A 27,235-nucleotide genomic window follows, 5' to 3' on the forward strand; every position below is an offset into this window, starting at 1 on the left:
TTTTAAACCTGATTTAAAAAGTGGTATCTGGGCTTCCCTGGTGGCGCAGTGGTTGAGAGTCCACCTGCCGATGCTGGGGACGCGGGTTTGTGCCCCGGTCCGGGAAGATCCCACATGCTGCGGAGTGGCTGGGCCCGTGAGCCATGGCTGCTGAGCCTGCGCGTCCGGAGCCTGTGCTCCGCAACGGGAGAGGCCACAACAGTGAGAGGCCCGCGTACCGCAAAAACAAAACAAAAAAAAGTGGTATCTATCCTGTGGAGGGCAATTTTGCTGAAAGAAATTACAGCTTCTCAGATTTTCAGAGAATGTATCCTGTTTGTGTACCTCTCTGAATGAATGATTTCATTATTCATAGTTTGGCTTGTGGGGGGTTGGAGAAGGAACGAGAAAAATCATAAGACATCCTTAGGACAATTCAACACAAAATATACATGTACATAGATCCTGAGATGTTACAACAAATTTAAAAATAGATAGATCAACATGATCCAAATGGTTTCCAAGACACCGTTATGGTGGGTAAAAACAGCCATCTTACAGTGTATGCTGAATGGACGTCCACATTTTGCTGGAAAACCCTACTCTTTGTTTCCCATTGAAAGCTAGTCATCCAGAGCAGGCGGCCAATCGACATCTACAGACTAGAAAGAAGAAAACAAGTCATTAAAACATTATTGTTCTAGTAAGCATTTGCCGGTAATGCTGTATAAGTCTAGTAGTTTTAATATAATGCAACAGAAGAAACTGCATTGGAAGAAAAGAGCCATTGAACACCACGATTTCACACTCTAAAATCCATTCTAGGACCTGGGATTCTTGGGCCTGAGGTCTGTTCCTGAATTCACTGAGTATTTGGTTACTCAGCCAGTTATTAATTGTACCTTTTGGTCAATACAAGACTAGAGTATGTTTAAATTTTTCAAATGTTATTTATGGGAAAAGTAGCAAATAATGCAGGGCCAACACCAACTTTCCCTCAGAAGTCTCAGGAACTTTTAGTCTTCTGACTGTTTTCATTTTCCCATCTTGCATTTAACAGTACTCAAGTAGTCTATATACTTATAATCTTGTTTGTAACTTAGCAACTAAATGTGAAATAAATGGTTATGAAAGATCACCTGTAACTAGAAAAGGATTAGAGATCTTTGCATGTCACTTCAGCAGAATTTTTGTTTCTCTTAAAATTGAATTTATCTATCTCTACTCATCCTGGTTTGGCACTTCTAGAACGAAACCTTGATCTTTAAGTCATAATGGAATTACAGTAGCAGACTATTTGTCTCCACATAAATAATCATGTCCCAGGCATTAGAAGTATGAAATTGCACTTTGCCTTAACTACCCTAGAGGGCCTAATTTAGAAGTTAAAACAAAAAAATACAAAAAACGAACAAAGAAAAACAAAATAACTACCATACCCATGTAGTTTTTTGAGAATTAAAGTGTAAAACCTGAAATGATTTACTACAAATTATTTTTAAAATTAATCTGAGTCACTACCAGATTTGGAAATTTTTATTAGAAAAGCCCAAATAAGTGTGTGTGTGTGTGTGTGTGTGTGTGTGTGTGTGTGTGTGTATCTTTTACAGATGCCAAGAAATACTTTGGTTTTGTTTCAGAATATAGCCATAAAACAAACACCCATATATAAATTAGTGGGTGGTTTCTCAAGCCTGAAAACCAAACATTACTGATCACAATCTTGTATGTGTTGAGGTCAGGGGAAGGTAGGCATGTTTGTAGGGTTTTAAAAATTCTACAGGTGATTGCAATGGACAATCAGGGCTGAGAAACCCCGGCCTTCGGCTCTTTGACACTCCTAAGCTGTCCTAAGAATTAAGGTCAAAGAAGATGAATGCATTTGGGATTTTCTTTAAGAGAAGGTTGTCTTCCTCAAAATGATAGTCTTACTAAGAAGACTCCCTGCAACCTTGAAGATGCTAGCACTGGTTGTACCACAGGTGTATAAAATCTAATCTGAACGCACTCAAGAGAAGTGCTGGTAAAGCAATGACATTCCAGTGATCATTTGATTACCATGGCTGTTTTCATACTAGGCAATTATACCCACTTCTTTTTATTTATACTGAGATTATTCCCAAGTGCAAAAATTCCTTTTTTTGTGTGGGGTGTGGGGAAGCTGTTCTTAACCAGATATTTACCAAAGTGCACAACTCGTGACTCAATACCTATTGATGCTCAAATGAGAAAAATGTTTATGGAGAATTGTCTGAAAGATCCATTCATTCCATTCTTCTAATTACTTAAGAATGTAATCTGATTTCAATTCAGACTATAAGAGCAGAGAATTTCTCTTATACCACATCACAGAACCCTTATAGAACTGCTTTTATTTATAACAATTAGCTCATCCCATTTTCTATCCCTGTCCTGAATATATGTTTCTGAGGAGGCTGCCTTAAATTCTTTATAAGAGAGTCCAAAGGATATATGAAGGGCACTTACAACTTCATTTCCTTGCTTGGTTTAAGGGTTTAGATCTCATGTCATACGTAAAGCACAGTTAGTAAATTAGCTATATATTTGCAAGGATTATAAATGAGACCTTGTGTTTTTTAAAAAATAAAAATTCTGAAGATAGTCCCTCCCTGCAATTCAATGCTACTGTGAGATTTTGACTGTTTGCAAATACCTATTAAAGTGAATAGTACTATTTGGTTTAATGCTAAAAAAGCATAACCTTGGCTGATTCAGCGTACAAACAGGCATTTCCCAATAAAATGGTTTACCTCAACATCCAGCTCAAGAATGTCTGCAGTCACATCCATCAGAGAGCAAATGTTCGGCTTCGTTCTTCCAAAGTCTCCATGTACAAACTCTTTAATGTAGCTGGGTTTTGTTTAAGGAAAAAATGAAGATAACCATGCAACACCAACTGTTTGATGAGATTTGACAGGTTGAAGGGGAAATGACAAACAAAAGCAGAAAGGTTATAAAAGGGAGTTTATTTCTGAGCCATGACTTGGGATGTATGTCTTAGAAATTACAGCTATGGCAATAAATAAACTAAGGATGGCAAACTGGTTCCTACCAGCCTGGCAGCTAACACTGGGACCTAGGGCCCATGTCAAACTTCCCAAGAGTCATGACTTTTCTTTTGGCTCATCTCCAAGTGCCAAGGTTTGAATATGGATTTTTTAAATTAACTATAGTAAAAAAAAACCTCAGCTATTTTCTTTTTTGCCACAGATTCTATTGGGTCATCTTTTTGGTCTCATCATTTTTCGATAATGACAGTAGGCAGCTGCCAAATGGTAGGTTTTCACAGGGTCACTCATAGAGCGACCTCAATGATGGCTTTCCTTATAACATGACCCAGTGACAAGAGCAACAGGATGGGAGAGAAAATGAACTTATTAATTTAGACTTGATGAAGGCCCTTCAGAAGGATCATCAAAGGACGTAAATTTTAGTTGTTTGCAATTCTTGCATGGTTAGCAACAGACCTAATTCTTTTTGTGTGTGTTTTCCTCATAGATCTTCAAAATTTCAAAGTCAATGACTGATCCTAGAATTATTCAGATTACCTTAACACTCCTTACACAGAACTCTACTATAATCTTAACAGTATTTTATCTGAAAGATGTGTTTTTGCCAGCATTCAGTAAACACTCATTTAGCATTGTTGTGTCTATAAAGCAGCACTTAGTATAAAAATTAATATAATTTGAATATAAAAAAGTTTATTCTCAGATGATAAATAAAAAGTTAACACCATAATATGCTGACATTATGTCCTCCTCACTTTCTCATAGTTTGTTTACTATACTTTCACCAAATGTTTTGACTCAAGCATAAGGCATATAATTATCTATTAACTGTCTTCTTTGCTAAACTCATAATTACTCAACAATTGTCCTTTTTCTCTCACTTCTTTAGAGAGTGCTACTTCTAAGTAGCAATGATGAGGGGAGATGACCAAAAAGCCCCAGAATAACCAGTTAAAAGGTCCAGAATATTTTTTATGAGGTATAAGTCAAATGAACTACTTCATTATACTGAGCAATATACGAAAAAAATTCACATACTTCTGTGTATAACCACATGGTATCTAAAGTTTTACCAAATAGGGACTTCCCTGGTGGTGCAGTGGTTAAGAATCTGCCTGCCAATGCAGGGGAAATGGGTTTGAGCCACGGTCCGGGAAGATCCCACATGCCATGGAGCAACTAAACCCATGCACCGCAACTACTGAGTTTGCGCTCTAGAGCCCGTGAGCCACAACTACTGAGCCCGCGTGCCTAGAGCCCGTGCTCTGCAACAAGAGAAGCCACCGCAGTGAGAAGCCCGCATACCACAACAAAGAGTAGCCCCCACTAGCCGTGACTAGAGAAAGCCCGCGTGCAGCAACGAAGACCCAACGCAGCCAAAAATAAATAAATAAAATAAATAAATTTATAAAAAAATAAAGTTTTACCAAATAGCCTTTCTTGGCTAATGCCTTAAGTACATGTACATGGCTGGTTCTAAAAATATGTTAATGAGATTGAAAAGACATTAGCTTCTCCATAAGACCATTGCATTTCTTCCTAGCACACCAAAACCAAAGCTGAAATTAGGTAAAAATATGTTTTTAAAATCTGTGATTTCTTTGAAATTCCATCCACATTCCATCTACAATAGGCAAATGTGCTCCATGCCCACTGGTCTAAATAGATCCAAACTGCAAAAATTTAGAAGATTTTAGGAGTAAATAACCTGTACCTGTTTCAGCTTAGTCAGTCCTGGGGTGGAGTAGGGAAAGAAGAGGGGAGAGAAGGTTGATGGGAAAGGAGAGGCAGATTAATTATAGCAATATAGTGAGAATGCTATTTGGTGATTAAAATGACATTTTCCCCTCTATTGTATCCAATAAGTATGTCATTAGTTTTATACTAATTAGAAGGTTTCATGCTTCATGCTATTGGATCACAAAATAATATAAAGCCAAGAAACAAACAAAAACTAGGAGCACCTTTGAAAACTAAACTAAAGCTAAGACTATGGCAGCTCCCTGATATATTTTAACCAGCAACTAAGATATGATACAAAACCACACAAAGCAGGGTAAGTTATGAACAAATGATCAAACTGGGACTATTCTCTTGTTCTGGGCCAGTGGCCAAATAATGTGATGGTCTACATGTAAAGTAGGGCCATTCCCATCTACCATCCCTGTTTAATCATTTGGGGCAAATGCTCGAAATGCTGAAAGGACTCAAATGTGGTCATGAATATGTGACTTGCAAAATGTGTAAAGACATGAATCGATGAATGAATCAATTAAAAGTGTTCCCTGAGCACTTACTATGCCCTCAGCACCTCAGCATGATGTGAGACACTAAAAATTTTAAGGTTCACATTGAATTCGCTGCTGCCTCATGGTTTAATATGTCATCTTGAAAAACACAAATTTAATGGGTAAAAACACTCCAGACCAAAAAAAAAAAAAAAACGAAAAACAAAAAAAGGATTCTTCTCCAGCCCAAACCTTTCCCGAACTGTTCCGAGATAAGGTTGAACCTCTTTTCTAGGGCAGCATGAACTTGCCCAATAGGATTCTGATTAGATTAGTGCTACACAGACAGTGAAAGGATACGTTCCTGCCTGAGTCTTCAGGTAGAGGCGGAAATGGTGCTCATCCACATAGTGTGTCTCCATGGAGTGAATGATGCGAGTTCTCACAGCCAGGGGCCTCCGGTGAAGGACCCGTAAAGGTGTTTTCTGGTCAATCTTTAAGTCCTAGAGGAGGATATGATAACCATGCGTCAGCTTTGCCGCCCAGTGAAGCCCATTTTAGCATCTCCTTTGTTCATCCATGGCTCACTACAGGCACCCCCATCTATCAGTGTCAGGATAGAAACTAGTACTATCATAAATTGTATCCTCTAAGGTTCAGACTCTGTGAGACTTCCTATAACCTAGGCCACAATTACTCATTTTCTGGGCCCCAGTATGCCATTAAAAAAAGGCTTTGAAGTAAATGATACCCAAGGTCTCTTTTGCTCTAATATTAACAAATTGATTGGACCCTGGAGTCTTATCCTGCCCTTTAAATAGAGCTCTTCTAAAAGATAATGTTCTTACCTTTTTTTTCCCTAACCCAACAGAGTGACCTAATAGTGGAGATTTCAGACTGAGGTGAGAAATGGTGTAGAAGGTGGGACATGAGCATCACCTGTGTGCCTGGGCAGTGTTCATGTTTTAGCGAGAGCCATATACCTACTCACAGGATTTTTTTTTTTTTTGGTTATACAAAAGGATTTATCTGGAAAATTAACAGCTGCATCTCTGTCTAGGGTGGTATTTCCAAATAATAATTACAAATAAGTGTGTACAATAAGCCAGGACCTCTCAATATTTGTTAGCCCAGTTCAGGTTACTTGAGAATAATACTGCATGTTTCTTTACAACTCAGGTTTTTAGGGACAAAGTCTTGTTTTTCTCACAATTAGAGATGTCCTTTTATGTCACAAGATATAAATTAAGAAATAGAGGTTGGGCTTCCCTGGTGGCGCAGTGGTTGGGAGTCCGCCTGCCTATGCGGCCGACGCGGGTTCGTGCCCCAGTCCAGGAAGATCCCACATGCCGCGGAGCGGCTGGGCCCGTGAGCCATGGCCGCTGAGCCTGAGTGTCCAGAGCCTGTGCTCTGCAACGGGAGAGGCCGCAACAGTGAGAGGCCCACGTATCGGGAAAAAAAAAAAAAAGATATTGGGCATAACCAGCAACTCAGGTTCATAAGAACTTTGAATCCTCTGAACTTTCTTGTAGGAACAACTCCTGCCTGATTTACATGATTAGTGAGTGCCTAAAGCCATGCTGAGAAAAGAAAAATTTCTGTCTGGTCTCCCCCTACCAAATTCTGTACCAAGAAAGAAGAACAGGTTCTGACAAAGACTACACTTGAAATGGTATGACTGCTTTTATCAGAGCAGTGAGTCAGTGACTCCTCCTTATGATTCTATAATTCTTTGATTTTTAGAAGCACTTTGTTCTGATGAGATAAGTTGTTTCCACAACGTTTAACATTACTCTGGCCAAAAAGACCAAAAAAAGGACAAGGCTGAATTATTATAGAATCAATAAAGATATGGCCTCCACTTAAGAGCACGGAACCAGCTGGCCTTTAACGGAGTGACTCGCTAAGGTGTTCCCTTCCCCTCTGTTTCCTTTACCTAGAGTCACCCCCTGGACTCTGACCCAGGAGCAGTCAATGGAGGTACAACTGAGCTAGTAGATGCACCACTGCTTCCAACATAACACTCAGATCAACACACTTGCGTGTCGTTTTTGGTTGCTTGTGTCTAGCAAATGAAAGGAAACCGCTTTCATATCCCCATACTGAATTTTCAGAAACACACGTAGGTGACTTTTTTCCTTAGAAGTAGGTTGCCCTTAAAAAAAAGGAGGCAAGTGGTAAATTTGAAGTGACCTTTTCTCAGAATGGGGCAGTAACTCAGTTTTTTTATTTTTGATGCCAATAGGAGTATCTGAAAAATGTTTTAACCCTAACACTTTAAAAAAATTATTAGACGTCACCTAGTCTCATCAGTCCAATTGGGCAGTGGGCCATTAAATCAGACCCTTTCACTACTTAGTGTGTACCTATAACAATCATCTTTCAGCATCATTTCTGAATTAGCTCTATGGCTACTCCCAAACTGTAAATCTATTTTTAAAATGAGTTTTTATTTTCCCCACAGCATTCTAAATGAGCTGTATACATGTACACATGTGATAGAATAGAGGTTTACAAATTTGTTTTACAATCTTAAGGATATCTGTCTATAGCATAACTATCATCCTAAAGACCCTAGATAATAGGGCCAGAGGCCAGAAGGCCTTAGATTTGGAATCACAGAACCTGAGAAGTGGAGGGCCCACTGGGGATCATCTAGTCCACCCCTCATTTTATAGGTAAACTTCTCTAAGCAGGTTAATGACATGTATGTTTTCACCAAAACACTCATACTATAAACGTTATTTTGCACCTTGCTTTTTTCCGGTAACATCATGGGTGTTCCTACAAGTCCTAGATGTAGACCTACCTCTATCTTTTCTTCCAACAGTTTTAGGCATATATACACACAATAACGTAAATTAAATGGGATCACATGCAGTTTTAGTTTTTTTAAACAGCAGTATAATATTCCAACGTGTTCTACCATTTCCTTATTGAAGGAAATTCACTTTTGTTTCCAGTTTTGTTGTTGATTTTGTCACTCTGAACAAAGTCAACAAACATCCTTGTGCACATATCCTTATGCACTGGAGTTTTATTTCTTGTCCTGCCAGTAGTGGAAGTACTGGGTAGAAGACCAGTCTATTTTTTATTTTTACAGTCACTGCCACATTGTTTTCCAAAAAGGCTGAAACACTTACATTTCTACTGAAAATGTATATAACTAGCCTTCTCCTCCCTCCAACCAACAGGTATTCTTAGTCTCAGAAGAATAAAGTGATGTCTTATTGTTACTTCAATCTGGAGGTGGAACATCTTTTCAAATGATTCTTGGCCATTTGGAGTTGTTCTTTTTTTTTTTTTTTTTTTTTGCGGTACACGGGCCTCTCACTGTTGTGGCCTCTCCCGTTGTGGAGCACAGGCTCCGGACGCACAGGCTCGCAGCCATGGCTCACGGGCCCAGCCGCTCCGTGGCATGTGGGATGTTCCCAGACCGGGGCACAAACCAGTGTCCCCTGCATCGGCAGGCGGACTCTCAACCACTGTGCCACCAGGGAAGCCCTATTTACAACATGTTTTATTTATGCACTTAATCTGAGCATCAATTCTATTAGATAAGTTCTATTTTCTATTTCCTTTTTGCAAATGGCCAAATATAATAATAGCATTGCTGAGTGTTTTCTATGTGTCAGATTCTATTCTAAGAGGTTTATATGGCTAACCCCGTTTAATTCTTCTAACTAATTTTACAGATGAAGAAAACTGAAGCATAAAGAGGCTAAGCAACTTGTCCAAAGTCACACAACTAAGAAATGCAGGATTTGCACCCAGACAATCTGTCCTTGGAGTCAGACTCTTAATCACTAGCAACACTGCTTCTCACACAGGTTAGATGAATTGCCCAGTCATTTAGCTAGTAAATGGCAAAGGCAAGATTTGGAACCAGGTCTCACAGTCCCCAAAGCCTATGCGCTATGACTTGTTGGTAATAAACGAGAAGACAAAGGACTCTTTTACAGGCAGTAGAAAAATAAAAGAATTAGAGCACTGAACTACCTTTATGTCATCTAGGAATTCAATGTCCTTCCTCTGTATTGCTTTATTTGTCCATATTAAGGCACTATAGGTCTTGGTCTTTTCTTCTTCACCTTCTTTCATATGACCTATTGCCTCTCTAAACAAAAACAATAGAAGAAAGTTTGTCTGAATATATAAAATACAGACAAGACTTGCCCCAAACTTCCCTTTCTTTAAAAATAGATTTATTGAGATATAATTTACATACAATTCCCCTGTGTAACTGAACGATTCAGTGATTTTTAGTACGTTTACAGAGTTGTGCAGCTATTACCACAATCTAACTTTAGAACACTTTCATCACCCCAGAAGAGAAACTCCGCACCTATTTGCAATCACTTCTCATTCCTCATTTCCCCCAGCCCTTGGCAACCACTTGTTGACTTTCTGTCTCTATAGATTTTCCTACTCTGAACATTTCATATATTAAAATGTGAATATTGTAAAATACACAATAAGTGGTATTTGATGTCTGGCTTCTTTCACCTTATAATGTTTTCAAGGTTCATCCATGTTGTAGCATGTATCTGTACTTCATCCCTTTTTATTACTAAATGATATTCCACTGTATGGATATACCACATTCACATTTTGTTCATCCATAGATATTTGGGTTGTTTCTACTTTTTTGCTATTATGAGTAATGCTACTATAAACATTCATGCAGAAGTCTCTGTGTGGATGTACATTTCCATTTCTCGTGGGTATATATCTAGAAGTGGAACTGCTGGGCCATATGGTTACTCTATATTTAACTTTTTGAGAAACTGCTAAACTGTTTTGCAAAGTGGCACCACTTATAATCCCACAGCAATGTATGAGGGATCCAATTCTCCATATCCTTGCCAACACTTGTTATTTTCTGTCTTTTTGTGAAGTGGGATCTCACTGTGGTTTTGATTTGCATTTCTCTAATGACTAATGATGTTGAGCATTTTTTCATGTATTCACTGGTTATTTTGTGTATCCTTTTTGGAGAAATGTTCACTTAATCATCTCTCCATTTTTAATTGAGTTATTTTCTTATTATTGAGTTGTAGGAGTTCTTTACATATTCTGGATACAAATCCCTTATCAGATAAATGATCTACAACCAAAACTCCCCTCTTGAAAACATCTCCAGTGATCCTACCCTTACCTTGTGACAAGCTGCAAGTCACGGACTTGGATTTTGTTAGACGAGTTATTAATTTTCTGTAGTATTAGAGAAAGAAAAACAATTAGCAACTCTAGTTCAGTTACAGAGTTGCAGAAACATGACAATTTCCATGTCATGAAGTGGTTTACCTGCTGAAGTTCCTTAATTTCTTGTGAAGTGAAATGTACTCTATGAGGATTCACCAGCTCAATTGCAAAGGGCCTTCCTGGCAGCACACACCCCGTCATGAAACAGAAACGTGTTGATGGAGTTAACATTTGGGCTAATGCAAGAGGGTTAGGAGGTGTGAAAAAACGAGTTGAGCTCTAGAGGACTGAAAGTTTAGTGACATGACTACATCTGGGGGAGAGAAGAATGTGTGAAAAGAATCAAGGGGCTGTTTGGGGGCTGCTAAACCCCAGGACAGGCAATATGTAAAAACGACTGCTTTCCCAAAAGTCCATGAACAAGCCTGTGTTAATTACAAAATCAAATCCAAACAGCCACTAATTGACCTGGTTACACTAACGTAATGTTGTCACATGCAGCAATGCCCAGGTATACCAAATTGAAATACATTCTCCTAGCCTAGTGAAATGAAAAGCTGAGATTCCATGAGAAGAAGGGACTATAAATCTCGAATACCTCAGGATTACTCTCATCATCCTTCTTGTAATGCAACAATGTAAAATGAGAGAAATGAAGGCTAAGAGAGCAGAAGCACTTTTTAAATGAAGACATTTTGCAATTTAAATGAGGTGCATTTTGAAAATTGTACTGGTACTGAAATGTTATTAAAAGGAACAATTAATTATCAAAGTTTTGGAAAAAATCAGGCACCTCTTTGTTAATGCACATAGAAGTCCCTTATAACCTACAGGTATTCAATAAAGATGGCCTCTGAAGAAATGATCCCTGTTAAAACATAGTCATATAATTTACAAGGGTAGCTCCATAATCCACAAGGCTTCCTCACATGGAGAAGCTCTGGACTCTGCCAACTTTGATTATGACTAAGTGACTACAAAAAAGCTGCTGTCTGAAAAGGGTGATAATCTGAAAGTTAGTTCCAGTCAAGTGATATTGTCACAATCTTACCATTTCCTAATGTTCTCACATCTACATCTTCTCTCCCAGAGGATGAAAAATTAAAGCCTTTGGAAAGCAGATAAAGAAAAAAAAAATCAGAGACATAACAGTGCTAAGACTTTCATTCCCATCCTTTGGTAGAAACCCAATTTGTCTTAAACAATCTACAAGAGAATCCCAAGGAATAGTCATCATCACACCTCTAATCCCAATCTCTACTAAAAATAGCAATGATAATAATAAATACCACTTATTGAGCACTTATTACATACCAGGTACTGAGCTAAAATTCTGCATACATTATTTCATTCAATCCTTATTATAACCTTATGAGGTAGGTATTAAATAAAAGAACACCAAGCTTCTAAAAGGTTAAGTACTCTTCCCAAGGGAACATGATTAAATGGCAGAGGTAGATGTTTCTGATGTCAAAGCCAGACCTTACTTATCATCCCAGCCCACCATCCCATGGGAAAGCCAAAGGCAGAGCACTGTTTGGAGGAAGGCCCCACTACCACCCTGGCTACAAACTTATGGTGAAAAATCTATCTTTCGTCTTTTCCTTAAAACAAAAGAAAACAAAATAAAAACATTATTTGAGAATTAAACTCTATGAAAGGAAGAGGAGGGGGGAAAAAAAGGTTTGATTCTAAAAGGAAATTCATTATGTAAGCTGGAACCACAATATAACTAGTATACATTTTAAGATAGATGGATCATCACAGACTAAAAGCTGCAAATATTGGAATGGGAAAGTGGTCAATACAGTGTGGGTGGGCAGGGGAAGTGGTTCCATGACAACTTTCTTAGATACAGAAATAACTGATGATTTCACCACAGGAAAGATTACCATGAGCAGGCATTATTCTAAGTACTTCATATATGTTAACACTATGAGGTAGATACTATCATTATCCCCATTTTACTTATAAGGAAGGTGAGACAGAGACAGCATAAGTAACGTGCCTAGGATCACATCACTGGTAATTGGTAGGGTCAGGATTTGAACCAGCCTGGCAGTCTGGCTCCAGAGTCTCTTAATCACTGTCTACACTGCACCACCACAAAGACAGCTGGAAGAGCTCAGACTCGTGCCAACTGGGACAAGCAAGACCAATCAGTCCTCTTGTACCAGGGACTGGGAAAGACTAGGATGTTTTGGAAACCCTGGTCAATCCATAGTTCAGCCACTTTGGAGAGCACAAGATGAGGAAGGACAAGATTGCTGGGAAGGACAGACAGGAAAGGTAGAAGGGAAGGAGGGTCTGTACCATTTTGACAGACATTTTTCTCCTAGGAAAGGTTCAATATGCAAAGGTCCCATGTAGATTTTAGAAAAAGGAAGGCTAAAAGGCTTGAAAAGTGCTATAAAAACTACACTGAAGATTAGCTCTCCTTTCTAGGATGTTTAGCTGTGAAGAAAGTAAGGTTTCACCCTTCCTTCACCTTTAAGACTTCCCTTTAGCAAGTCAAGGCCAACGCTTGTTGGAAACATGGGCTCCAAGCTGTTGCCTGTCACCCACTGCCAAGGTGAAGTGGGCTCTTCTCTGCCCCACATGGCCCAAAACTGTGGGTCTCCCAGAGAGGACCAAGCCAGGACTGGTTAGGTAAGGCCTAGGTATCTAAGGTCGGCCTAGAATTCAAGCTGCTCAGAGGTCTGGGTAACTTGTGCAGTGTTAACACCTGGGGACTAGCCAAGAGGGCGGCCATGAGGGGCACAATGTCAGGCTCTTCTCCAGGGGGAGAATCTACACCAGGCAGTTAGTAGGATTCTGTGAACGATTAAGTCCCAAAGAACCCTCCATTCCATGTCTATACTCCATTGTCAAGCAGCTAATAAACCTATAGCAACATCAGCAGCTTCTAGTCAGAGTCAACAGACTCAAGAGTAGTGCTAACTAGGGATGGATAGCTACATGGAGAGTTCAAAATGGCATCTGGAAAGCTGAAAGATACTCCCTGGGGTGGGGGTGGGGGGCTCTAGTTTGTCTTATACCTGCCCACCTCCATCTCTAATCCAGGCATAATACTGGGAAACCAGGGCCCTACAGTGACTAAGCCATAACCTGTGACTGATAGGGGTGGAGGGAATGAACAGGACACAAAGAGGTAGATCTACTAGTGACTACTCAATCAGACCAGAAATCTCAAATTCATAAATTAGCCCATAAAACTTCCCACAAATTCCAGCCCATCAATAAGAAAAAAGTACAGAAAACTAGGCTCTTGAGAAGTCCAAAGAAACATTAAATCCAGATTAAGGGAGAAGGGGTATTTATTATATCTTTTAGAAAAATGTTGCAAATTTGGACCCTACATTGAGAAATACTTCAGGGGGCAAACTTTAAAAAATAATTTGCAATCATGAATAATAAATGACAAAAAAAGGAAAAGGAGTCACTGCCTTAAGTATGAGGAAATATATGCTTAAAATTTAGTTGGGGCTTCCCTGGTGGCGCAGTGGTTGAGAGTCCGCCTGCCGATGCGGGGCACATGGGTTCGTGCCCCGATCCGGGAGGATCCCGCATGCCGCGGAGCGGCTGGGCCCGTGGGCCATGGCCGCTGAGCCTGCGCGTCTGGAGCCTGTGCTCCGCAACGGGAGAGGCCACAACACTGAGAGGACCACGTACCGCAAAAAAAAAAAAGAAAAATTTAGTTGATTTTTCTAAACTCACATTACGCCTTGCCTTATCCCCCTAATCCTGTGAGTTCTACAGACTTCTGCTCAATGGAACAGATAAACATACAAACAAACAAACAACAAGGACAAAACCAAGGGCAAGAATGATCAGGAACTGCAAGGGGTTCAATAGTCTGTAGTGGCTCTCATACCTGGGGGCAGATAGACAATGGGACTGAAGGATGGGCAGAGGCCAGATGATGACGGTCTCAGAATATCAAGTTAAATAGTTTGGACTTTACCCTGTAGCTAGTCACTGACCAGTTTTCAGCGGGGAACTGACATGACAAATATTTATTCCATAAGTGAAGTAATAAATGTATTAGGAAAACATTTCTTAGACATATTGATTTTGAGAGTGTGTCAAAGTTTTACTTATTAACTAGAGAACTGGCAAGTAGAGAATATGATGTGTCAGTCTGAAGTGGCTGAGAAACAAGTTTGTATCTCCCACTGAGGGGAAGGAGTACTAGTTACTTCTGCTTTATAGAAGTAGCTAGGCTGCTTCATGCAATACTGGTTTATTTTCATAGAGCTGTAAAGTACAGAGGTACAACAGTCAGAACCATTTTCCCAGAGTTGTCAGATGTGAATCACAGAGGTAACGAGTAATGTATCTGAGAAGCACAAGTTTAGCAAATCGATGCTATTAATCAGGCATTTCAAACAACAAGGTTTTATTTCACGACAAGGAGCCAGTTAGCACAGAGGCCCAGAGGTCTGCTTTTTCTCAAGCGGCTCTTAATAAATTTCCTCAGCACACAATTACAGATGCTAAACACACAGTTTGCTTTATTTTCAGTTTGGAGAAATTTTTTTTCCCTCCTCAAATGGAAAATGACAACAAATCACCTTCATGAAAGATTTCAAGGGGGAAACATATAGCTATTTTAGAGCCCCCCAACAGCCCTCTTGGTAATGGAGGCTTCCTTGGAACCCAAATAATCAGAACAAAATCTTGAATTTTCTTACAGAAAGGGAATAAGGTAGCCCCCCCAAAAGAGTCTGAAGGACACTTTTCATGCTAACGCTTTATTTTCACTTCTTCGTAACTTGGGTAAGTCTTAGGAGATAATCAGCGTGTAAATATTAAATCAAGTAGGTAAAAGCTCGTGGCAATAGCCCTTTACAGCTAAGATTTTGAAAAATATTACGTTGCTAGGTTACTTTCTTCTCCATTCAGTAAACAATTCTTAAAGGCCCTTTTTAAAAGGGCCCACCTACCTGATAGGCAACAAATTATAAGAGGGATATGGTTTTTGAAGTGCTTCTCTTTCCTCTTAACAAGCAGAGAGCTGGAAGGGATAGCCATGTCTCATTTTGGTTACCTGCTCGCCATTCCTAAAGCAGGCTTGTCTCAAGGTTTGTGAGAGAAAAAGATGGATGTCTTGGTCTATCTGGTCCTTCAAAAAAGGTGTTCTGGGACTTCCCTGGTGGAGCAGTGGATAAGACTCCATGCTCCCAATGCAGGGCCTCGGGTTCAATACCTGGTCAGGGAATTAGATCCCACATGCCTGCCGCAACTAATAGTTCACATGCCACAACTAAGGAGACTGCCTGACGCAACTAAGGAGCCCACATGCTGCAACTAAGGAGCCTGCCTGCCGCAACTAAGACCCGGCATAACCAAATAAATAAATAAATATTTTTTTAAAAGGTGTTCTAATTATGCTAGGAGACCCACTCCAAAGAGTATGATATACTTACTCATTGTCTACAGTTTCCCCTGATGTACAACATGGTTTCTTGTGATTGAAATCTTAGTCCCTTTCCTCTAGTCTAATCCTAGGTGAAATCACAAGGTTTTTTTACTCCTTTGACCTGATAGCCCTATTGAGCAAAGAAAGCATATGCCTGACAGGATCTGACTCACCCCACAAACCTGGGCTCATTAATACTTAGGAAATTAAAACAACACAACTACTATTAAGTCTTTGTAAAATGGTAGCTATTGATCTATTTTCTCTAGGCCTGAACTTTATTCTAGGCTACTTTAGCCGTTAAGATGGAAGCTGGGCATTTGCCAGTGATTATTCTTGAACAGCACTTGATGTGGAAGCTGTATTTTAATTACCTCATATTCCCAAAAAGAGGCAGAGGCTCAAGGTGTCCCAAGGTCAGAGCTTAAGTGCATTCATTTAAAGTAGTTTCAATTGTTTTGAATTTGCCCAGGAAAAAGCGTAATCTTGAGAGAGGAGAGAAATCCTAGGGCACCTTGGCTCAAATCCAGCCCAGGGCAGAGGAGCTCAGGACACAGCGGTCCCTGTTCACAGGAAGCTGCCAGCCAAGGGGCCCAGACTTGGTGGTGGTTTACAAAATATAGAAATCTTTCCTGCCACCTTCAAGAAGTCTATTCATGAATGACAATGTAACTAAAATATGGATATTATAACACTTACTCTCTGCTTTGAACACTGTCAAAAGATGGTCTGAAATTAATTCTTCCACTGAAGAGTCCAGCTTCCTTTCTCCGTCAATTATCCAAGGAGTTTGTGGTAGATTCCTGGAGTATTTATTATATCTCCCTGCCAAAGAAATATAAAGGTCACCTGGATGCAATGGTGTGCTTAACACAACAGGATAAAAAGGAAAGCAACAGCTATTTATTGAGTGCCAGTATCCTAGGTGCTATGATATAAAACAAGGTTTAGCCTTCAACTAACTTACAATCTAATTTGGAGAGTCAACACATACACATAATTAAATGAAAAAATTTAAGGTAGCAATAGAAGAGATGGCTAAAGACACGGTATGAATCATCAAATGAGTTCTAAAGGAATGCTCAATATACTTATTAATCTTTTTGGCTGACTGAACAAGTTACAATATTATGGAACACACTATGAATCACTTAAAAAAAGAGCAACTACTGTTTTTATGCCTGGTTAATAACACTCTCAGTGTAATAGTCATTGGTGATAATGTGTTCCAAAGAATTCAAATACAGGAAATTTTGAAGTTTTTGTAAGCAAAAAAAAAAAAACCCTAACAGAATATGACTCACTGTTTTATGAAAAAAGCTACTCCAAGGCAGGTAGCTTTTATTACGCCAGGGCAGGGTATTATACTCAAGACTAAAGAGCAATTTCATTTCAGCTATTACTATGAAACAGCTGTAGCTTTCAAAACAAAAACTGTCTACCCGATTTACCTCTTGGGAAAGTCAATGCAACAATTTCTTTTTCCAGGCAGAAGCCAAATGTTTAGTCATTTTGCAGATAACAAAATAACTTTTTTCAGGATTGATTTCATGTTATAAAACATCCTCTCCCTTCTCCTGACCAGTCTGAGGTCTGTACGTGTACCCATATTTTTACCTGGCCATCTCTGATGAAAACTATTAAACCTGGGAAGTATCATTTCCCTTCAACATGGCATTTTAAATAACAAATCTCCTGAGTGACCCTTAAGAATGCCTACAGAACCTACAATAAACTTGGTTATCAGCTCTAGTTCTCAAAAGAGTTAACTAATCAGAAATTAATAACAACAGTAAGAAGGAAACAGAGGAGGAGTTAGTTGAGTTTTTCAGAAAGCAGAGAAAATTGACAATGTAAGTATATCCTGGACTGAATATTTTACCAGCCACAAAAACAGCACCATGAGCACATTCAATTTCAACAACACTGCATACAGCCTTTGGTGAGTTTGGAGGACAAGGAAACTGCCTGCAAAACAAAATAAATTTTACAGCTACTATTTTCCAGACATGATATTGAAACACATAACTAAGATGAATCAACACTGTCTGAGTTACACAGAGCCTGAGTCTCTCAAGGACTAAGCCTCTCCCTAATTTTAAGTTTTGGAACCATAAGGGTCTCTTAGGCCTCTGGAGTACCACTTTTAATACATGAGAGTGGCACTAAGTAAATAAGGGCTCGCTAATAACATTCATGCTCAGGAGGCCTCATGTTCCCAAATGACAGTTTCCAAAATCAACCTGGAGATTTGGGGAAAAAAATGCATCTATATGTAGTGGCAACCTCTCCAGGTTATTTTGCTATCCATGAACACTGCTGCTGGCTGACAAGGTCCTCAGTCATTTGGGTAAAGCTGGTGTGCAGTCAGAGACTAGCCACATGAGCATGTCCTACCTATGGCGAGGGTACTCCCAACATTTTTCTCTCTTTTTCCTCTTCATTTCAACTATGACCTTGGGAATCAGACCACAGAGCCAGAAAAAGTGGAATATGGCAGACTCTGTCCTTTAGCTAAGAAACTTCAATCCAGCTGAGGACAGACCAGAAAGAGCAATGCATGGCTTTATTCTCTGTCCACCATCTGAGAAATTCCAAAGCCATGGAATGGAATCTACCTGTAAATGACTAGGTGTGGACTTAATCCAAAATGCTTGTCTTAAAGTTTTCATTCCGTTTCCCAAGATGTCTTAACAAAGAAAGCACTTAGAAACTCAGGAACTATTGCTTGTAGAGAGTAACTGTCTTTACTTCCTAAAGTTTAATAGGTAATTCCCTGGCAGTCCAGTGGTTAGGACTCTGTGCTTCAACTGCAAGGGGCACAGGTTCAATCCCTGTTCAGGGAACTAAGATCCCACAAACCATGCAGCGTGGCCAAAAAAAAAAATTTTTTTTAATAAAAATATTTCCATTCTGAGACTCATGTTTAGTCAGAAAAATATATGAAACCTTCGTCATAACTTCTTCTGGAAGGATAACTATGATAATATTTTATTAAATAAAATGAACACACTGAGAATTAAATCTAAGATTTACTGTAGTTCAGTATATTTTAACAAGAAAGGAAACTCAGGAGCCCTTTTCTCCCTCTTCTGGAGATGTACAATAACAGGAAATCCAGGACAAGGGATGTAATGGGGCCAGTAGTAGGCTGGAGAATCAGGAAACCTGGCTCTATGTCCACTCTCTATTGCCCAGTTGAAATCTTAGGCAAGTCAACTCCCTCTTTGGACCTCAATATCCTCCTCTAAAAGATAAAGAAGTTGGACATGATTCATAAATTCAAATATTAATTTGACATTTACTGAACACCACTACATGCCAGATACTGAGCCAGGGATTGGGGATATAATAAAGATTAAGACACAATCCTGTTCCCTAAAATATATCCAGTCTTGTTTTAGAGATAATCCAGATTATTTCTAATATTCCCTTTATTCTAAAATTCCATGATTATTTCTTGTTACTATAATTCTACTTACTTGCGGAAATCCTCTTCTTTAATCTTATTCAAAGCTTTCATAACTGCCATTCTAGTGAATACTGACTATATAGGGTAAAATGAAAAGAAAAGACATTTTATCACCCATATAAGAAAACATCAGAGTTGAAACAAAGAACATGGTTGGAGAAATTATATCATTTTAAACCATACTTAAAAGGGAGAAATACTTAATAACTTCAAGAAAATAAATGAAGCACAAGTGTTCATATTGTCAGTTCTGTGATTGGTAGACCCTATAACCCTTCTCTTCAATCTAGTCTATGTCTATAATACCAGGTGGATCTAGCAGAATGTCTTCTTCACTGCACTCTCCCATTCCCCTCAAAATGTGGTATTCTTCAAATACAAAAATGATGACATTGCAGGAAGTGTGCTTTGAATATTTTTTCCTAGACCTCAAAAGAAATTTAGACTGACCCATCTATCTTTTCTTCCCTACATCCCTCAGGGGCCACGGTATATAGTTTAGGAGTTGGCTGCCAGGGTAAGGGGTAAAACAGAGCCAACCAGCCTGACTTGGCATCTAGCAATTCAATATCACTCACCAACCTCTGAGAAAGTAAATTAATCCACTATACTGAATTAAAGGGCATCTACAAATGTCCCACTCTGGGTTTTTTAAAATAAGAAAAGCCAAACCTCATGGTAGACATACTAGAACTAATTAGTGCATATATTTGTGGTCACTATGATAAATCACAATTATTTCTTCTGTTATGAGAAATTATACTTGACTGAAAAGAAGAATAATGTAGGTATCTAAACAGTTTATCATCAAAAAACTGATTTTCTAAACCATATTCTGGGGAACCCTAAGGTGTCCTAGGGTTAGAATTAAAAATTAAGTGCCTGCTTGTTAAGATATGAAATCTTAGGCCTGAAAGAATCTCAAAAGGTCATTCAAATTATTCCCAGCCATAAGGCAGGAAAACTACATTTAAGACTATACAACACCTACTGGCCAAATGGCGTGGTGTCCATGATCGTTTGACAAAAACTTCCTTACTCTATTATTTGATGCTGGTACTTATATACTTCCTCAAAGATAACAAAAAATAAAACTAGATCTTTAATATAAATATGGCTTACAGCTCATTTGGGCAGAGCTTCCCAATTGGTATGGCAAAGCATACCAATTGGGCTACAGTTGTGCCTAGATCCCTCTAGTTCACCAGGGCTGAGGGGCAGGGCCTGGAACAATGAGAACCCCCAGGCCTATTGCTTACAACTTAGAGCAACTTCATCTGTTAACCTCAGGGTGCTGGCCAAACATGGTAATGTTCTAGGTATACCATGATGTGAGAAAGGGAGGCAAGAAGTGTTTTAGGCTTCCTGCATTTCTGATTATTTCCACACAGGGTATTTGGCAAATGTTACAAACTCCCCAACCCTCCCCTCCCACCCCAGGCAAGAGGAAAGACCAAAAGATGTATCTTTGGCAATAAACTTATATTCTTTTTAACAACCACAACAGCAAAATGGACGTCGGTAAAACTAGGAATGCCTGAGTCTACACAAAACCAGCTAAGTAACTGGGGTGTGAAAGCTTGCCAATATCATGCCATGCTATTCTATCCTGGCATAATAGAAACTAAAAGTACATGCTAACTAATTTTTCTCATTAACATGAAGACCAGCTCACATCAGACAGTAAAGGAGAGTTTAAATAAAATACCTTTTGGCAAATGTAGCCTGAAATAGGCTCTATTAATTCAGGACTGTTCTAAATAAAATAATTTACTTTGGATTATATTTTCAAAACACCGATTTCTAGAAAATAAATATTAGACAAAAGTTTGGAATGGTGATGATACTGAACAGGTATTTTCCCAGATGACATAATCTTGGGGAAACAATCCAGACACTGACACAAGCATGAGAACATTTGTGTGTTATGACTTCCCAGCCAAAGGCAAAGGTGTTGAGAATTGAAAAAATGGAAATAAATGTAGCAAATGGAAATATTTAAAGACTGATTCTTAGTATAATAGATTGCCAACATTTCTAATGCATATCCTTTTTGTTGTTAATTTGAATATTCAGCTCAGACAAAACTCACTAAAGAGTAAGAAGCAGGAATCCTTACCTGTTTGTTTTTGGCTGGCTTGAAACAATCTGGGCATATCGCACGTCTAAGTAAAATTCAAGGTAATATAAAAGATTAATGAGTTTATTTTGGGGAGGATAAAATTCAAATATATTTTATACAACATGGCTGCTAAATTCAGGATATCAGAAGCAGACAAAATGAATCCCTCTATGAGCTGCATTGGTTTGCCTAGACCCTTATGTCAGACAGCTCACAACCTACTAAGACATGACAAGTTCTGACAGGCTCATTAGAAAGAAGAGCAATACTATTTTCATGAAAATCAAAAAATATTAACAATGTTGCACAATTGGCATTGTTGTTTACATTGTAACTTACAGGAAGTGGCAATCCTCAACTGTTTCTGGGTGAGCAAAGACCACACTCACTTCAAACAAGCTCTAAAAATTATAAAGACAGTTTAAAGATGAGCAAAAGGAAACTAACATCTAACAACTTATGAATGGAAACAGAAATTAACTCTCAAAGACTGGCTCAGAAAAAGAGTGACAAGAAAAACTGGAAATACTACTGTTTTCAAATCAGCTTGTTCACAGGGCAGCTGTAAAGGAAATCATCTTTTTTTTTTTTTTTAACTTCTAAAACTCAATCATCAGTGATCCCACAAAAAACAAGTTTAAAACACATTTTAAAATAAATTTGTATGATTTTTTGTACATGTATACATTTTTGTACAAGTATATTTTTTCTACATGTATAAATTTTGTATAAGATTATACAAAATTCCACACTGAGAAAAATATATAAATGTACAATTAGGTATGAAGATGAATGAGAATTCAGGGAATTGGAAAGGGATAACTGAAAGAAATGAAGAATTACTCCTGTCAGTACTATGATTAGAATTATTAGCAAAGCAAATAGCACTTTATGCACATGCTTAAAAACTCTGTATGAGGCTTGTTTTGAGTGCTCAAACTTCTTAACGGATTTGACTTTTAAAAGCAAGATCTTAATTTTTTGTTTTATTAAAAAAGTGATCATAATAAATTATAAAATAATCAAACAGGATGGGTTTTCAATCCCATTCCACTGAGGTAGAATCAGTAACAGTTTGGCATGTTTCCTTCTAGCCATTTTTATGAATATAAACATAAATGTATATACTTCTTTGTATATTAAACAGACTTGGAAAATTGCTTAATTCAATTAATATTGCATCATGAACATCTTTTCCACTCTAGGGACTGTTGGACGTTTAAGTTGTAGTTAAGTTTTTTCTGTTTTTAAAAAATGCCACAATGAACATCCTTGTACACAAAAAAGCACAAGTTCATACTCTATATACATTTACCTCCATGGAGATTATACAAAATTCCACACTGAGAAAAATATATAAATATCATACCATATAACAATTTTTCCTTTTTTATTGTGTTCTATATTTTCTGATTGCATTGGATCGTCAGCAGGCCTATTAGCGACTCTATAATCACAATAGTGAATAGCTAAATTTTTGCTCTAATCTACAAAATAAAATTAAAATTGCAACACATTCTTTTTACTCAAGAAAACTTCATTCATCCTGAATCCATTAGAACATTACCACATCTTTTGTTTTTTATTTTCTGTTCTCACTGATTCAACATGTAAAATTATCTGTGCTTCAAACTGAAATTTGAGGTTAAAATATTTTGCATCAATGACTTCTCTAATTTCCAAAGTACTTTCATCACCTCATTTCCTCTTCATACTATCGGTGAAGTGGTTTTATTCTCTATTCTGTTAGTAGTCAGTTTAAAGGACAGAGCTTACTCTTACTAACAGAGGGAAACAGAGCTATGTAATTCAGAACGAGGAAAATTTTTTAATTACTTAGCTTTGAAAGATGGTTTTGTGACTTTACTTGAATAGGGGTGTGTCTGATATTCAGGGAGTTTCCTTCATGCAAAATGATGAAGCAATGAGGCCATACTATTAAAGTCTAATTTAAGAGGAGCTGGGAAAATGTCCTGTTTCCATCTCTGGAAACCTATTGAACTCTTCCCTAAAATTCAATCCATTTCAAAGGCTGAGGCAAGGTCTGCCTTGGAATAGGGGAGATGGTAAGTGTTCTGGTTTCAAAGGCAGTCTGCTTAAAATTAAACAGAGGGACCTGAGATACCAACAAGGTGGGATAGGTTGAGCCCATGCTCACTGTAGTTGAATAGGGTCTGTCTGCATATTTGAAAACAAAACTAGCCACAGATAACCAAAATTAAATAGTCTAGAGCTGACTCCACACTTGTTCCTAGTTATTTATGTTTAGCTTTGTATCAGTAAATCTATCTAATTAAACTATAAATATACTAAAGGCAAAGATTCACTTCTAACCTTTTAAGGTCAATTAGAATACACTGCACCTGTTATAAGTGTCTTGGATCACAAAGAAATCTTTAAAAAAAAAAAAAAAGAAACAAAGAAAAACTTTAACCTCAATTTAAGACTGTTAGAAATTAACATTTTAAAATCTTAAAAATCCTTCATTGGATTATTGAAAGAGAAGATTCTTTTGGATAACCAAAACTCTGCCATTTAATGAAATAAAACTAGTAAAACCACAGAATAAAATTAAAAATGCTGATGACCCAATACCTTTCCATCAATGGGAACACCCAGTTCCTCTGAAAACAGGGGGTGAGTTATCCATTTGTAGGCTTCTTTTAGCTGAACTGTATCATTTCTTTCCAGCGACAGACTCTGCTTTCTGAATAACATAAAAATTAATTCACTGACATGAAAAGCTTCATTTTTATGAAAGTAAGAATTTATGTGATTATTAAAAAGTATATATTATTGAGTGCCTACTATGTCCCAGGCACTATTGTACACATTAAATAGAAAGCAGAGACCAAAGCAGACAAAAATTCCTCAGTTCATGGACCTATATTCTAGTAGAATCAAGAAACTGCTTTTTTTTAATGGCATATAAGACAGTTTTTGAAGCTTCAAAGACAAAAGCATACAAATGGGGTTTTTCTGAGATAGAATTGCCAGATTCCAGGATTTATACATCAGAAGATGGAAAGGTGGAATAGAGAGGATTATTTATTGCTTAGAAACTACAAACTGTGTATTACAATAATCTCAGACCAAAAATGTTTGTATCTACTCTCTTCCTGATAATGGGGGCTTACTTTTGGGAAATCAATGTAAAAGCTGTACTTCTCTTTACTGGTAAAGAAGAAGTATCAAATCCTAAAGTATCAGTGTTCTAGAATGCTCATCAATTTAACAACATATAAATATCTCAATAAATATTTTACATTCCCCCAAAATCTACTCATGAGCCAATAAATAGGTTTGGGGAAGTCCCAATTATGAGTTCTAGCTTTTAGTTTGTAACCTAAAATGAGATAGAAAGGAACTGAAGAAAAAGGAAAGAAAAACATGGTATGGTAATATTTAAACAGTCCTACTCTGCAGTATCACTATTAAACAGGCTGTATCATTCAAATAATTAAAACTTCAAATCAGTCCTATAGCTATTTACAGGACTGCTTTTAACAAAAGAGGTGTTTAGGCCAACTTGCGAATCATTTCTTTCAATGTCCTATTTTCACTATTAGAAAGGACAATATAGTCAATATCCATTGTAATTTAATTCCTCAAGACCAAAAGACACTAAGAATTACAGGTAGAAAACAAAAAATAATTTAGCTAATGGCTAAACTTAATTGATCTAAATACACACACACACACACACACACACACACACACACACACACAAAGACCACTGTCCCTCTAAAAAATGCAAATTAAGAAATAGTTGATCTACCCATTCTTATCCAGCTGAGAATAACTGGTTAAACAGAATGCTTTCATATGCTTTGGGATTGTGGTTTAACAATGAAATACTCTGATAAGCCCTACATCTGACAAAAAAATTAAGTTACTTCCTTACACTTAAGAACTTGTTCAAACACTGAGCGTTTTAGCTTCATAAACTGTTCCTAGTTCTCTATCAGAAACATTTTAGAAATTTTCAGACTATCTTGATATTGTATCAACAGTTTAACTAATGATGTTTGCATAAAATAGCATCGCAGTTGAAAAGTAAATAATTAAGGTATGAGCACACATTTTAAAGAATAAAAAGGTGAAACAGAAAACACAAGAATGGAAAACCCTTTAAAAATTGTTTAGACTCTAGAGAGTACAAAGGATTGTAGCCAAAGCCAATCCTAAAAATGGATTAAAACATTACTCATTATATATTTAAGAAAACTGATACTTTAAGTCCCTCATGTCTCTGAAAAACATTTAAAGCACGTTAATCCAGTTTAAAAACTTCAACAGTAATTTTTTCCTTCCAGATTAAAGAGCTATAAGAAAGCGTTAAGAGACATTTTGGAAACCTTAACCTCACATTTAAGGCAAAAATATAATACTTAAAACTCCATATTTTCAATCCTGCAAGTTGAATGTGGCTAATAGCTTTTCTAATATAATTTAGGGTGAATGTTTTCACAAAGGTCCTTAGCTTATGGCTGATGGTCCTTTAGGGGAATCAGTAGTCATTAAGGTAAATTCAGTACCAATTTAATACTTAGTAGCTGCATTTCCCTCTTTCCTCTGCTAGATAACTAATGATGAGGATATTAATTAGGATCACACTTTTGCTATAGATACAACAGGATAACCATTCTAAAGCAAACATGAACCAAAATATCCAATACATTTTTTCCTAAATTCCTTGAATCAATTCTTTAACGGCAATTCCTCCGCAACCTTTTGATATTAGAATGAACTAGGGACACTGAGAGAAAAGACTACTATTCTATATTTTTTTCTGTTCTAGTATCCCTATATTGATCAGGATCTTTTGGAAGAACTAAGCTTAGTTTAAAATCCTTCAATAAGAAATAACAACAGCAAGCAAGGTAGACGCAAACTGGAAACATTTAAAAAATAGCATGCTCTGACTTGACTATGCTAACAAATTTCTCATAGGATCAAATTTTATTATGCCAGAATCACAAGCATTTGAGACTAATTTAACATAACCTAACAGAACCCCCAAACCTTTAATAAATATGTGGTTATTACCCTTTTAAAAATGCAGATGTGAAATACAACACACACAAAAAAGCCAAATCAACTAATTTTCTATAAAACACCAAGTATGAGATTCTGATACAGAAATTTATACTTCTCTCTGTGGTTTTCTTTCCAGAGTACACAGGAAACTCCAGTAGTCACATGGTCCTTTTCATACTGGTATAAAATTTTTAATTTCAAAATCCAGAAAGCTCTGGGAAATTAAAGATTTTTTCCTTAACTCAGTTGGCAACCAAACTCTGACTTGAACATGTGAGGCTATTTATTTAGACTTTATCAAATTTATTGTGACTATTCATATATTTCACTGCAGAAATATTAATGTTTGATTATATAGTACTATCCCAGACCCTGGAGGAGATGGGTATATTATATATGGTATTTATACTGCATTATATTTCCAAAGTCTAAAAAATTCTAAATTTCAAAACACATTTGGCACCAAGGGTTTCAGATAAAGGATTGTGGACCTATGTTTTCTATGTCTTATCTATGTATAAACTCACTGTTGTTCTGCCTTAACTAGGACTTTACTATGTATCTTTTATAGCATAATTAATTTTATAATTTAGTTTCTAAAACCAGTGTAAAATGTGTTCCTTTAAAATCAGTTGCCAAACTACATGCATTTACATTCATGATAAATCTACCAAAAAAAAATGAGTCTGCTTTAATAGACTACTAATATGCTGTGCAAATAAACCAATTAAACAA

The 27,235-nt window shown here is 37.4% G+C and overlaps 1 protein-coding gene across 8 annotated transcripts in view; it reads right to left on the reverse strand.

The window, feature by feature from the left end:
- Nucleotides 1-405: 405 nt before the first annotated feature.
- The window catches only part of PUS10 (pseudouridine synthase 10), a 64,599-nt gene continuing 37,769 nt past the window's right edge, over nt 406-27,235 (reverse strand). For 7 of the 8 annotated variants that reach the window (XM_027131767.1, XM_027131769.1, XM_027131766.1 and 4 more), the window contains 13 exons: nt 24,056-24,167; nt 21,800-21,861; nt 21,458-21,503; nt 19,349-19,413; nt 17,749-17,834; nt 16,566-16,691; nt 11,496-11,552; nt 10,547-10,623; nt 10,398-10,453; nt 9,239-9,356; nt 5,600-5,742; nt 2,751-2,850; nt 406-641 (listed from right to left, as the gene is read on the reverse strand). In XM_027131767.1, coding sequence (XP_026987568.1) covers nt 603-641; nt 2,751-2,850; nt 5,600-5,742; nt 9,239-9,356; nt 10,398-10,453; nt 10,547-10,623; nt 11,496-11,552; nt 16,566-16,691; nt 17,749-17,834; nt 19,349-19,413; nt 21,458-21,503; nt 21,800-21,861; nt 24,056-24,167 — 1,087 coding nt within the window. In that variant the 3' untranslated portion in view covers nt 406-602. Of the gene's footprint in view, nt 642-2,750; nt 2,897-5,599; nt 5,743-9,238; nt 9,357-10,397; nt 10,454-10,546; nt 10,624-11,495; nt 11,553-16,565; nt 16,692-17,748; nt 17,835-19,348; nt 19,414-21,457; nt 21,504-21,799; nt 21,862-24,055; nt 24,168-27,235 lie in introns of all 8 variants that reach the window. The other variant, XM_027131771.1, reaches the window with a different exon arrangement.

The sequence above is a fragment of the Aethalodelphis obliquidens genome, unplaced genomic scaffold, assembly GCF_003676395.1.
Source record: "Aethalodelphis obliquidens isolate GAN/ISIS:26980383/991018 unplaced genomic scaffold, ASM367639v1 scaffold40, whole genome shotgun sequence".
Taxonomy (NCBI): domain Eukaryota; kingdom Metazoa; phylum Chordata; class Mammalia; order Artiodactyla; family Delphinidae; genus Aethalodelphis; species Aethalodelphis obliquidens.